The sequence below is a fragment of the Lonchura striata genome, chromosome 1 (assembly GCF_046129695.1).
Source record: "Lonchura striata isolate bLonStr1 chromosome 1, bLonStr1.mat, whole genome shotgun sequence".
Lineage (NCBI taxonomy): Eukaryota > Metazoa > Chordata > Aves > Passeriformes > Estrildidae > Lonchura > Lonchura striata.
Genome location: NC_134603.1, coordinates 88,895,575 through 88,908,585, shown reverse-complemented (window position 1 = coordinate 88,908,585; position 13,011 = coordinate 88,895,575). Strand labels below are relative to the sequence as shown.

Sequence of the window (13,011 nt, the reverse complement as noted above, 5' to 3'; positions counted from 1 at the left end):
TAGCCGAAATATGCAAATTCCCTGGAGACAAATCCTGAGGTGAGGATGAAGATGGATCACTTTCATTTGGCTTTTGGGAATTAAGAACATCTTGAAGTCCCAGCTATTCAGAGTTACTACACAACATAATCTACAGATATGCTGCAATCTAACCCTTCCCAGAACATCTATTGCTGCAAATATTACACAAGGTAACACCAGGTAACAACCTCACCTCCATCCCTTTCCTCCAGCTTAAAGCAGAACACATCAAATGGACTTAGAGAAGACTTAATACTGAGACAACACTTAGTCTGTAAGAGTGAAGAGTTCTGGAATTCCCTTCTGAAGAAAAAACAAACAAACCCATAATAATAATCTAACAGGGAGGCCTGAGTCACTGCAACACAAATAGAATCAGACATCATCATGAATCAGGATGATCCTTGATGTGACTGAGTCAAAGATGTCGTTTGGCCACTGAACCACAAGTAAAATGCAGCAGTTACTCCACCTTGTCTTCAGACATGCATGTAAGTTGAGGGCATTTTAAATTACCTCTTGTGCATTTGATCATCAAATTTAGTCATAAAACCATGTCATCAGTAAGGACACAAATCTTAATTTCTATAGTCCAAGAACTACTGTTTTTCTCCTCATTTTCAAATTCTATGGAAATTTTTGTCACAGGACTTCCTAACAATACCTAGTCTCTCTGATGATCAAATGGCAAGCAATTAAATTACAGAAAAAAACCCAGACCCTACTGTAAGGCTCCAAAACTGACCATTCGTCCCGCCTTAAAATCAAGTGTTATCTGCAGTGGATCGCACAGACCACTTACCCAGCTATACATGCTCATGTGAAATGACTTAAATGTCAATACAGCACTACTATAGGTCAATTTAATCTATCGTCCTACACATTTTTCCCTTGGTTAACATGGAAAACGATGACAGGATCATTCAATGACTTCTAATTTAAACACTGATCTTGCAAAGAGACTCTTAAAACTAAAATATGGCTTGCAGCCAAGTTTCTTCTAGAAAAGCAGATTTTATTGGGATGTTTTTAAAATGGCAAAAATTGGTCAGACTCATTTTCAAAAGGTCAAAAATGATTATGCAATAAGAAGAGAAAAATTCTGCCTTCAGATAAAACAAATGTAAATAGAGAATTTTAGTTTGTTTCCATAATAAACATAAAAATGCCGGGGCATGGATTTAGTCTATTTATAAATTCTGTTATGGAAAATTGCCAAATCCTTCTAACAGAAGTAACAAGATTACTTTTTAAAAAAAAAAAAAAAAGTGTCAGGCAAAAAGGCAGAGCAGCTGCAGCAAAACTCCCCTCTCCATTAAAACAGGCAGGCAAACACTTAAACATTGCTTTGATTAGTGATGACAAAACAGCAACCTTGAACATTCCCAGCACCCATACCTTAAGGATTCACCCAACCAAAACAATTTTATGGACAGCTGAGACCTTTGGGAAAACAGATTGCAAACACAGGAATTAACAGAGTAAAAATAAGGCACACAGGAGCAAGACACATGGTCCCAATCAGCAAGGCTGTTCAACATGGCATTTATGGGAAATAGCTGTAGGACAGCATTCTACCAAAAGAATAACCCTTGTACAGAAAAGATGATAAAAAAGATACCTATTTTATATTTTTCTCATGCCCAGTGCAGAACAGCAGGACAAGCAATCCCAAGTTGAGCATGAAAGCATACTTGGGGTTAAGACACAGAACATATGCCATGAAGAAACAACTAAATATTCTAAATATTACCTAATGTGCTCCTTTCTTTCTCCTCTCTTCACTGACTATTCTTCCTTAAAATGGAAGTGGTGGGCATTACTCTTTTTTCTGATAGAAGTGTGCAGAATAATTATTTCTCTCTTAATAATTTTTTCTCCCCAGAATTCATTTTCCTGAAAAGGGTATTAACCCCCTGTAAATACAGCTAGCAAAGCCATAACAAGTTCTCTTAATGTTCAAGTCTCAGACTCCATAGCCAATATTCAAACTGGACATTATTCTGCACTGAATAAGTATTTTTAGCAAAAATCTTGACCAACTTGTACCAGAAGTATATCTACCAACTATATCAAAACTACTGAAATGTATTTGAACAATGATATCTGTGACACAAACAGAACTTTTTATACTTCAAGCACCCTATATGAATTAGTTTTTAACTACATTTTGGAAGGTATTTAATAGTATTCTTTATTTTCATTAATAGTGTTCTGGGCTGTTAAACAACAGAGGGAATTAACAAACAAGCCTTTAAAATTTCCTTATTTTCTGCAAGATTCTATATCTTATACTTCATCCTAGGATCTAAAAGAGAAGGCTAGGTAAAAGAAAGCTGCCGGAAACCTGCCACACTAGGGTAGTAGGTTACAAAGCAAAGATTTTGAATTAAGGGATTAACTGAGTACATTCAGTACAATCATATAAAAATGGAAATTTATGAGAAAGAGCCAGCTAGGAAGTGCTGGATCCTGGTACTACCACATCCTGAATCATTGTAATGTGCACATTAGCCTAAATGAGGTAAGTTATGCAGGTCATTTCTAGGTTATAACTATACTTGGACTGTTAGCAACTCTTAGAAATTGTACAAAATATTTGTTCTGGTGACCACAACATTTAAGAAAAATAAAAGATATGGGGCTTTGATTGCTTCAGCAAATGCCTGCAGCAGTGTAAGAGAGCTGACGGTTATTTTGCTAAGGAGACAACTAGAAGTTATCACTACTTCAACAGGTCCATGCATCCATCACATGTGTCAATGAAAACTCTGGAGTTTTGTCTCACATTCATCTGTACCTGTGGCTTTAAAATGAAATTGCAGATTTTAACTAGGTTTTAAACTAGAGGAGACATTGTGCCTGCTGCTGCAGTAATGTATCACAGAATCTGGAAAGACAGCCAAATGTGTGTTCACATTTTAAAAAGCCAAAACAATATTCTATAACGCATAACGTGTTTTCATTAAGGTTCCTAATCAATGGCTTGCAGAAATGATAATTTTATGGGTTTATGCATGTAAGTATACTTATGGAAACTAGTTACAGGTAATGACCACCACACTCAATATTAACTGCATGCCAGTTTAAGCCAAATTACATCATTAGTTTCAAAAGAAGTTTAATTTCACATTCATTATTCTTATGAAGTCTAATCCTCAGTATAGGCCAGGCAGAGTCTGGGGCTTCCAGCATCTAGCAACACATTACCCAGATTGAACATAATCCCTAACACATTGTCTGTGCAGCTATAAAATGTTCCAAATGTATGGTCAGTGTCTAATACCCATTTCTATCTGACCAAGAGATGGCCAAACAATCACATTTTGCTTTCAATGCGAAGCAGTCAGTCAGACAGATTGGGTGACTTATGGGGCTACCTGGCTCCTAAATAGGAAAGGAAGGGAGAACTGAGGAAGGGAAGTTTGCATTCGCCGGGCAGCTGTTCCTACATCCCTCTTACAACTGCTGATGGAGGTAAGTAATACAGGAGGTACACAAGGAAATGGCAGACAGAGTCTGCGCCACTCAGCTTAATGCCCATGGAAGCAAATAAAGAAGAGAAAAAAAGTTGGTCACTATGACAAACACAAGACCTGTGACAGGCCTGAGGAAGTGTGGAGTGAAAATCTGAAGGGAACCTGGGACACAGCTCACAGATCCCAGCTCAAAACAACTCTTACCTTTGCCACAAAATTACACTTAAATGGATTGTTTGCAGAAATAGCAAAATATAAAGCAAAATAGCATCCCAATATCCTTATATTTTTTCACAGCTTCTGAGCTACCAAGTTGATTTGGGAAAATAATTTATCCATGGCTGATGATAAAGTAACCCATTAAAGGTAAAGAGACTTGCAATATTTACAAAATACTGTTTTAAAAATTTTTGATTTTAAGATCAACTATGTGCAGTACCCTAAAAACTGCACAAATCAAGAAATCTCATACCACATCTTTACAAACTCAGCAATGCCAATTTTTCACAGATGGTACTAACCCTTTTCTGTCTCAATCTGGTAAATATTCCACATAACGTCATCAGTTTCAGCACTATAGCTTAAGGATATTAATGACCACCCAACTATACCTAACAATAATGTGACATTTACGCACAAGTGCAGCTGTTCTGGTTTTGTCAAGGAAACACAAGGCCATACATAAGCTTTTACATAATGTCCAGAATAACTTTATCTGCCTATAAGGGAACACAAATGATGCACTACAGAAAATGAAGGCTCTTGTAAAAGCAATAGTTAGTGGAGGAATTACAACAACAGAAAGGAGAGTTTTCTTACTTTTAAAAAAATGTTTAACAATGATCAAACTCTCTTTATTATGCATTATCAACTGATAGAAGAATTTTATAAAATGTCCCAACAGGTACATATCACTTATTCTCCTGCCCTTCCCCTACACTACAAACAACACAGACAATCTTTTCTATGTGAATTTTGGTGGACTTTGGCAACTTTAACATTAATTACTAATTCCTGACTATTGTCAAGTGCAAAGAGAAATGGTTTATTTATTACTAGATGCTTTTTGTTGCCTTTTAAAAATAGTATTTGAACTTTTAAACAGAACTGTTTGTAATTAAATGTTTTACACACACTACTTACTCAGTCTTTCAAATGTTTTTATGAATGCATTAAAATTTTGGCTTGTCCTGGTCATAGCTTTAACAAGCCATGTGCCTTGCCTGCATTCCAGTTGGATTAAAATATATTCTTCTGAATTTATGAAGCTTTTCTCTTGGAAGTTTGAAAAACAGATTTTTTAATATGTGTTCTTTTTTTTGAAGCTGTGCTGTTCACATACCACAGCAATATGACCAATACTTCTGCAGCGTTAAATATTTTCGAGCAGAAACAAATGTTAAGAGATACTTACCTTTGGTGGTTTTCTAGATGATTTGCAATAAACCCAGCAACAGTGATGAGAAGCATGAGTACACCATTCACATAAAGAGATGGGAACAAATAAAAAAAAAAAAAAGAAACAAAGTCAGTGTATGTCATGACTATAATTTAAACTTTTTTAAAATCCACAATGTATTTAAGAGTAATCAGATCAGAAGATATTTAAATGAGACACCACATAGTTTTAAACAGTAATAACTTAATTACTAATACTGTCCCACATTAAAAAGAAAGTCCCAGATTCCTTATAGATATAAAAATCTAACTGAGCTGTGTTCCAGGAGAAAGACAAGCATCTGTTTTGTCATAAAAGATGAAACACAGCCCATCTCTGGTGGCAAATAAACCGAGCCTACAAACTGTCAGACCAAGGTGCCAGGGTGAAGCCCCATTGAGTTCAGCAGTGCTACACAAGCACATCCAAGGTAAGAGTCAAGCAAATTTCTTCCAGAGATTACAGAAGTGAAGAAAAAGAGCCCTGTGTAGGTTGTGTTCTCCCTGGTCACAGAAAGCCCACACAGAGTGTAAGAAGCCAATGCAAAAACACCATTGCCATTCACACCCAACTCCAAGTGCTATCAGAACTAACACAGGGGTGATAAACCCCCAGTCTAAAGACAACAGCTCAGAGCAGTTCAAATTGTCCTTAGATGCTTTTATGCTTTTGCTGGCAGGTATATGGCCACATTATACATTAAATCACCTTGGGTTTTTCTGGTGGACTTGGTTTCAAGTGAGATCGCTGCCCTGTCTCACTGAGCAGCCGTGTGCTCCCTGATGCCAATGCAAGAGAGGAGGTGAACATCCAGTGCAGAGTTAGACGACTTTCTAAACTACAACCTTAGGCATATGTTTAAATTATATATGGAAATAAGAAATTTCCACTCGCTCTTCACATCAAGGGAAAATAAAGCATGGATGAAAGAAACAGAAAATGAGGATGAAGAGGAAATAACACAATAAGAAAGGTCTATAGACAAACAACACAAGCAGAGAATGCAGTAAGGTTTATAAGGTAAGGACACAGATGAAAAGAATAGCAACAGACACACTACACAAAATTTAAATATATCAAATATATATTTCTGCACTCTCAGTGCAGAAACACCTGGGACCAAGTCATGCCTTCATCCACCAGTCTGTACATACCAACCCCACTAAGCTGGGAGGAGGGCAGAGAAGACACAAAGCACTTTGAGTTTTCTTAGCAACCCACAATACAAGGGCTCAGCAAAAAACTCTGAAGGTATGCAAATCCACAAACATATCTTACACAATCTTTTCTGCCTACTCTCAGCTCGTACCTCAGATGACACATCTGCCTGAAACAGAAGTTACAGAGCTGGGACACGGGACTGGTGTAATGCAAACACTATTTGCCTCCAGCCAAACCACTAGCTGGAGCTTTACCCTTTCATTAGTGGTGGCTACATAGCTCAGTCCATGGGTAGCTCATGTATAGGTGGCTCAGAAATTGTGCAGAATGCACTCTTATATATCTGAAAAATACATTTAGCTCTACCCTGAATATTACCATTTTAATCCATTTTCAGATGTGATGCAATTACAGTGTTATTAGCTTGTCCAGACAGAGTCCCAGCACCACCTCTAACCTTCCAAGAGAAGTTCCTATTGAAAGAAGTTATCCAAGGCTTTTTGGAAAGCTTTTAAATACATTCATACCTTGAAAAATAATTTAGGATTGTATCAGCTTTACTAGAGAATTCCTGATAGACTGCTGTACAGATTCAGCCGAAGTCCTAAACAGTTTATTTGGAAGGAAAATCCAACAGAAAGTTTAACGACTGCTTTTTCTTCCTGGGATCATTCTTATAAGCCCTAATTAGAAAAGGTACAGAACATCACTGAAGTAAGCAAATGCTTTAACACATGATTCTTAAGATATTTACTTCAGCAGTGTAAGCCACTACCTTTTTGGAAGTTTCCTCTAGCTTTACTTTGATGTCTATTTCAAGAAAAGCATAATAGTCACTTTTTCAATCCCTGGTGGATGGCAGAGCTTCCCAGTAGCATAATTGATCTCTGGGATTTCAAAACACAAGGAGCTGCAGCTTCCTACCATATACCACATCCAAGTGCTCCACACTCTTAATACCAACTTCAGCAACTCCCTGCATCACCAACAGCAATATGACCAAAAGCCTACGCAATAAGTCAGCCATATTAACTCACAGGATAGATTTTAAAGCTATTTGGATATATCAGCTAATCAACTCAGTATAACCATCATTCTGGCAGTGACTCAGATGGAAACAGTCCAAAATATTTCAATCAAAGGACTCAAACTAATAACTAAAGAACTGTTTACATTTTACCAGAAATCACATTGATGACAGCTTAAAGATGTGCTATAAAATCCTGCATTAGTTTAACCAATTTTTGACATATATTTTTTTGTTTGCTTCGCTGTATTTATTTTATAAATATGTGCTTCCTTACTTCTTTCCATTTCCAGCATTTTTCAGCTTCATAGATAATTGAAGCTGTCTCAATTTTTACCAAATATTGACAATACAAACGGTCACTCAGTGTCTTAGCTGGGGCTGGAGAAGCAGACACACACAAAACGCATGTATGGACATCAGACCAGAGATACAGCAACTAAAATGTTTATTTCCAGGAATTTTCAATTCCATGTCTAGTCATCCACGGTATCAATGACAAGATACAGGTATGCATTTTGAGTGACAACAAAATCTTCTCTAAAGCAGACAACTAGTATAGACTTCAGGAAATTATCAAAGTTACCTAACCTTGTAATGCATCTGCACAACAGTAGGGTTTCATTTAACCTGATGGGCATCTTCAATCTGTACACTCAGACAGAAGACTGACTTTTTAAACACGCCTGGAATTCAAAACCCAAGCAAATACAACCAAGAGTCTGGAAAATATTCTCACAGATCAAATGAAAAGTATGAATTTCATGACCACAAAGCCCACTGAACTTCTGGATTTCCTCCTGCCTTTGTCCTTAAGCCTTCATGACTTTAGTAAAATATCACCAGAATCATTTTCTAACTTTACTGAGCAGTATATTTTCTGTGGGTATCTACTCAGGCTTTTTGTTTCACAACAGTACCAAGCCTCTCCTGCCCTGCTTGGCTAACACACATCAAGATCTCAATGCTTAGCTACCTCAAACTTCAAGCTAGATAAAGAAAGATAGATTACAGAAAGGTTTATGCTAATGTCAACTTTTTATTCTGTTATCTCTTGCTGAAACTAAACTCAATACTTTCCACATTTGCTAAGAGAAGTCACTCACAAAATGTCAGTTCTCATGTTCTGTCAGCACATGAATGAGAAGTCCTCCTGACTGCACGCACATTCTCTCTCTAGCACCTCAGCCCATTGCCTGTGACAGCACACCACAAGAGGAATGCATTTTGCTAGTAGTTTAACAGCAGCAAAGGTTCTTTCTTCACTTTTTAACTCTCTATAATCTCTCTCATAGTAGTCTCCTTTTGTCATACAAAAAGTTGATACAAGATGACATTGCATATTCTGACTAGAAAACTAGTCCCATGCAATAGGAAGCAACAGAAGACACTTCTGCACTATGAGCATCCAGAAGTATGCAATAATGACATCTTAAAGACTTTGTAGCTTTCAAAACAAGACTTTTTTTGTTCCTTAGTGATAGTAGTCAGTATTCTCAATCAAATGTCTTTCCTTCCATCAGAAGGAAAGATATTTTATACACCAAAAAAACGCTTGAAATTACAAATTTTTCTCTACATTTCTTGTAATGAAGCTTCATCACCACACCCACCCCTCAGTCAAGAAAGTCACCTTCAGTAGGGACAAAGTACATTATAAAATGAGAAGGTAGGTGTAAAACCAGGTACTCCACATTAAAGGACACAGAAGAACAATGCATCTCTGAAAAACAGGTCTTAGATTCTTTGAAACATGCACACAGCCCAATTAATCTCCAATTCAACTGTTCTAAGCAGCCAAGTAGGTCACAATTGCACTATAATTATTTCACATTTTGGAGATTATTAGGGGTTTTTTTCCCTATACTTTCTCACATTAATCAAGATGAAGCAAGCATTACCAGCTATTTTAAATAACCACACACAGTATCTGTGAATGAATGAACCAGATGAGATTGCAGTTCTTGTAAGCTGACTACACCCAAAGTCAATATTTAATACACTGCATTTGAAAAAACTTTTTGTCTCATCAAATGTGCAACCACAGTAAATTCATGGTACTGATTTCCCAAATATATAATTGTTTACATTTAGTGGTTACATAGGCATTGACATACTCTTTAGGGTCACTAGTCAAAAAAATATTACAAGCAATTATCAATATATAAGAAAATGGAAAAAAGTCTTCAGATCTTTTTCAACTTGTCATATAAAACAGTCTTTCCTTGTAAGCATAAAGATGATCAAATTGCAAAGATCATCCTGATAAAAATATTTCTCACGTTTCACTGCTCCAGCATCTTTGGAGTCTAAAGACCAGCTGTTCAAAACAAATATTTTTGAGTGGTTTTAGATTTGGTTTGATTTTTAAAAATCAGGCTGCCTTACAGCTCAGGCTGAGCCTGCCCCCAGCACTGTGTGTTTGCCTCACTCAGTGGCTGAGAGCAAGGGAGCAAACCTGTGGAAGGATCATTGTAAGGAGTGTGCCTCACTATCCAGGACAGAAGTAACTGCACTGTTTGTTTATCCATGTGTGTGCAGCTTCCACAGTGGCAGCAGCAGACAGCAAGCACTCACTAACTGCAAACACCCCTATCTGCAAACAGTGTAAATTATGTAGAAGCAGAGAGATTGTGTTTCTCCTATCTTTCACAGGGAGGTCATGCTGCTCTAGGACCTTTCCTTGTCTCCTGGTTTATCACTGCAGCTGCTACCTGCAAGCATGATACCAAGCACCTTAAAAAGTGTGGCTTTATATTATTGATGAACACAGTACTAAACTACCTAGATAAAGATCACGGTCTCCCACAGCAGCAGTTTCAGGTGATTATCCACTGCAAACTACTGGTAGTACACCACTATCTCTACAAAGAACACAGAAAAAAGGACATTTATTTGCCCATTTCCCCCATTAATTTTCTAAACACAGAGTAAAGTAAATGGCAGGGGCAGTGCCCTTAAAGGGAATAGCAACACACCCTTGTGCTTGCCTGGGGTTACCTCCTGTATAGCAGACTAATGAAGCTGGCACCACAATTCCTTACTGTGATTCTTGGAAGAGTTACTTTACATGCTGTGTGAGCACACATACATACACAAATATAAATAATTAGTTATTTTATATTCTTGTGAGCAGCAAGAATAGTATTTAATCCTCCTACCCAGCAAAAGCCTGTTCTACAGACAAAACAATCCTTTGAAGAACAGCAAAAAACCCCAAACATTTTAACAAGTAAAGCAATTTGAGCAAGTGCCTGCATAATAAGGTGGTAGCTGATCATAATCAGAAACACCATGAGAAAGACGCATACTCTAATAAGTTGTTCTCACACGCTTTACAGAAACCTACCACATGCAAAGAGGAAAGTCAGACACTAAAATCAGAATGACCAATACAGCAGTGCAAGTTAAACAAAAGAGACATCACAGTAGCAGAGTGACTTCCATGACACAAAGGAAACAAAGACGCCTGGATATTTCACCATAACAGGGTTCTACAGAAGTTCAGTCATTACAGCAAGGAAACGAACCTGGTTATGAAACCACCCCAAGCTCATTAAAATAAGTGAAAGGCATAATATTCTGACATTTACAAGATGGAAGACAAAGTGACAGCTGTCCAGGAACTTCATTAGTTGCTAACTTACCTTCACTCCCAAACTGAGTATTTTAACTGCCCAAGGCATTATTATTCCAATGCCAACGATTTGTTGATGTGAAGTTCAAGTGTTTCTAACCTTTACACAGAAGCCTTGATGTAATGTAAAAACAAGTTCTATCGACAGCCCAAGAAAGGACTGATACCTGCCCTGAATGCAACTGCACATCACTTTGCAAAAAGCAACTGCCTTAACAGAGCAGTCACCACCCGTTAGCAGAAAGATTAATTTGTTACTCTGCTAGAAAACTCAAAAAAAAAATCTAAAATCTGAATACTCTCCCACATAAAATAAGTTGGGGGTTTTAACAACCTGTTTCAGCTAATTTGTTTAGTTTCAATGAAAAGGCAAAAAGTAACTAAAATTGTCACTCTGCTCTGAGATTCAAGAGCTCTAACACAACCCTGCTGAGACCCTACCTAGAACTCCCAAGTTAAATGATCTATTTTCACCAAGTCTGTAATCATACTAATTCAAAACTTATCCAAGACTCTAGTTATTGTAATGAAAACCTGCTACACCAATTACAAGTACAGTATAACCACAAGGATAACAAGTTTGTTCTTACTAACATCCAGCTATAGCCTCAGCACAAAGAAGCAAAGAAATTAAAGTCTACCTAATGTTCCCAGGTACTTTACCAAGTACTGCTGTCCCTTTTAAAACCAATTATTTTTCCCTCCTTTTCAATAAAACTGAAAGTCCAAGAATCTAAACAAGTAGATTGTTACCACTTAATCACGGTTAGCTAATCAGGACAAGGAAATAAGGGAGGGAAAAAAGAATTTGATCTCAGAACCCAAGATCTATTAGCCCTTAAGGGTAGTCTCCAAATGAATGATTCTTAGCCTGAATGCAATGAAACTGCTGTCAGAGCAAACATGCTGCAGGTCTGGAAAGTATGTAGAAACCTATTCTAGGAGTGTTAATAGAATTGCAGTGGCATTTATTAGGCACCTGTTATTCTTATCCTATTGCATTTATTACCAGTGCTCTTGAGGAGAAAACACCCTAAGCATTAACTGGCATTTCAACTCTGTACACAAACTATGGAGATTCTCAACCCAGCCCATCACTCAAGTTGGCTACTGACAGCTATTAACTACCTCCTAAGTTTCCCACGTCAATGGAAAATGTCCCCTTCCAACACTACTACTCTTTTAGCATTTCTTCAGAAATGCTGCTTTTAAGAACCATAAAAACACCAGTGAAAATATACCCCTGTGAAAGTAGTGCTCAAAGCTTTTGAAAAATATACTGCTATTTTATCACTATGTACAGTACTTAATCCAAGACAGATTATTTCCAAGGGTATGTGAAAAAAAATTGTAAGCAAAACTGCATTTCATAAATTAAATTTAATTTTGTTAGTTTGCTGGTTCGAAACTCAGGTATTACAATTTGCTGAACAGATATAAACAGAGAAATTAACAGCTTCACTGACAAAGCAGAAGATCTCTCGTCATTAGAAAGACTGTGTACCAGAAAGAACTAAAGGGTAGGTGTAAATCAAGTGACTGGATCAGAACTTGGGTTGTAACACATTACTTTCCTCAACAAATGGAAAAAAGAAAAAACTCCACTCTTACTAATACAAGATAGGCATATTTTTCTTACTCAATTAGGACAAGGATATTGTTGAGAAGTTACTGCATGTACACCAGTCCTGACCATGTATTCTGACTGGACAACAGACAAGAACCCCCAGGTTTCACTGTCACATTCCTTTGTTATAACAGGGAAAACTACCATTCAATTGTCACCTACTTTATTTTACTAATGAGATTTCAAGAGAGATGCTAATTGGGTTTGACACTTCATCCTTTCACACAGCTCTGCAACCCCTATGTTAGTATTCTTCAAACAATTGCAGTATGAAAAAGTTATCTGAGATTCAGCAGAACTCACAAATTACTGGTTTTGTTTCATCCTAGCATGTGTTTTTATTGACATGAATATTAAATGAACTTATGAGAAGGAAAACACCATTCATTAATTTCTCATTAAAATTAAAACTTAGGTTTGATGACAATACACTTTAGCACAGCAAATTCAACAACAGCATTTAGCAAAAAAAAAAATAATTCTATCTCAGCTGGCTGCAACACCAGCTTCCAGCTTTTGGTAACTTTGAGATTACATTATCCACTTTAACTGACAGCATTAACAACTGCTTCTGTTTACCTGAAAGCAGACATAATACAGAGAAAGATGCTGATTCGTGGG

The 13,011-nt window shown here is 37.1% G+C and overlaps 1 protein-coding gene across 3 annotated transcripts in view; it reads right to left on the bottom strand.

The window, feature by feature from the left end:
• Window positions 1-13,011, bottom strand: part of KIF13A (kinesin family member 13A) — a 101,369-nt gene that overhangs the window by 58,149 nt on the left and 30,209 nt on the right. For all 3 annotated transcript variants that reach the window (XM_021553345.3, XM_021553325.3, XM_021553332.3), the window contains exon 3: window positions 4,915-4,927. In XM_021553345.3, the coding sequence (XP_021409020.1) occupies window positions 4,915-4,927 (13 nt within the window). The remainder of the gene's footprint in view (window positions 1-4,914; window positions 4,928-13,011) is intronic.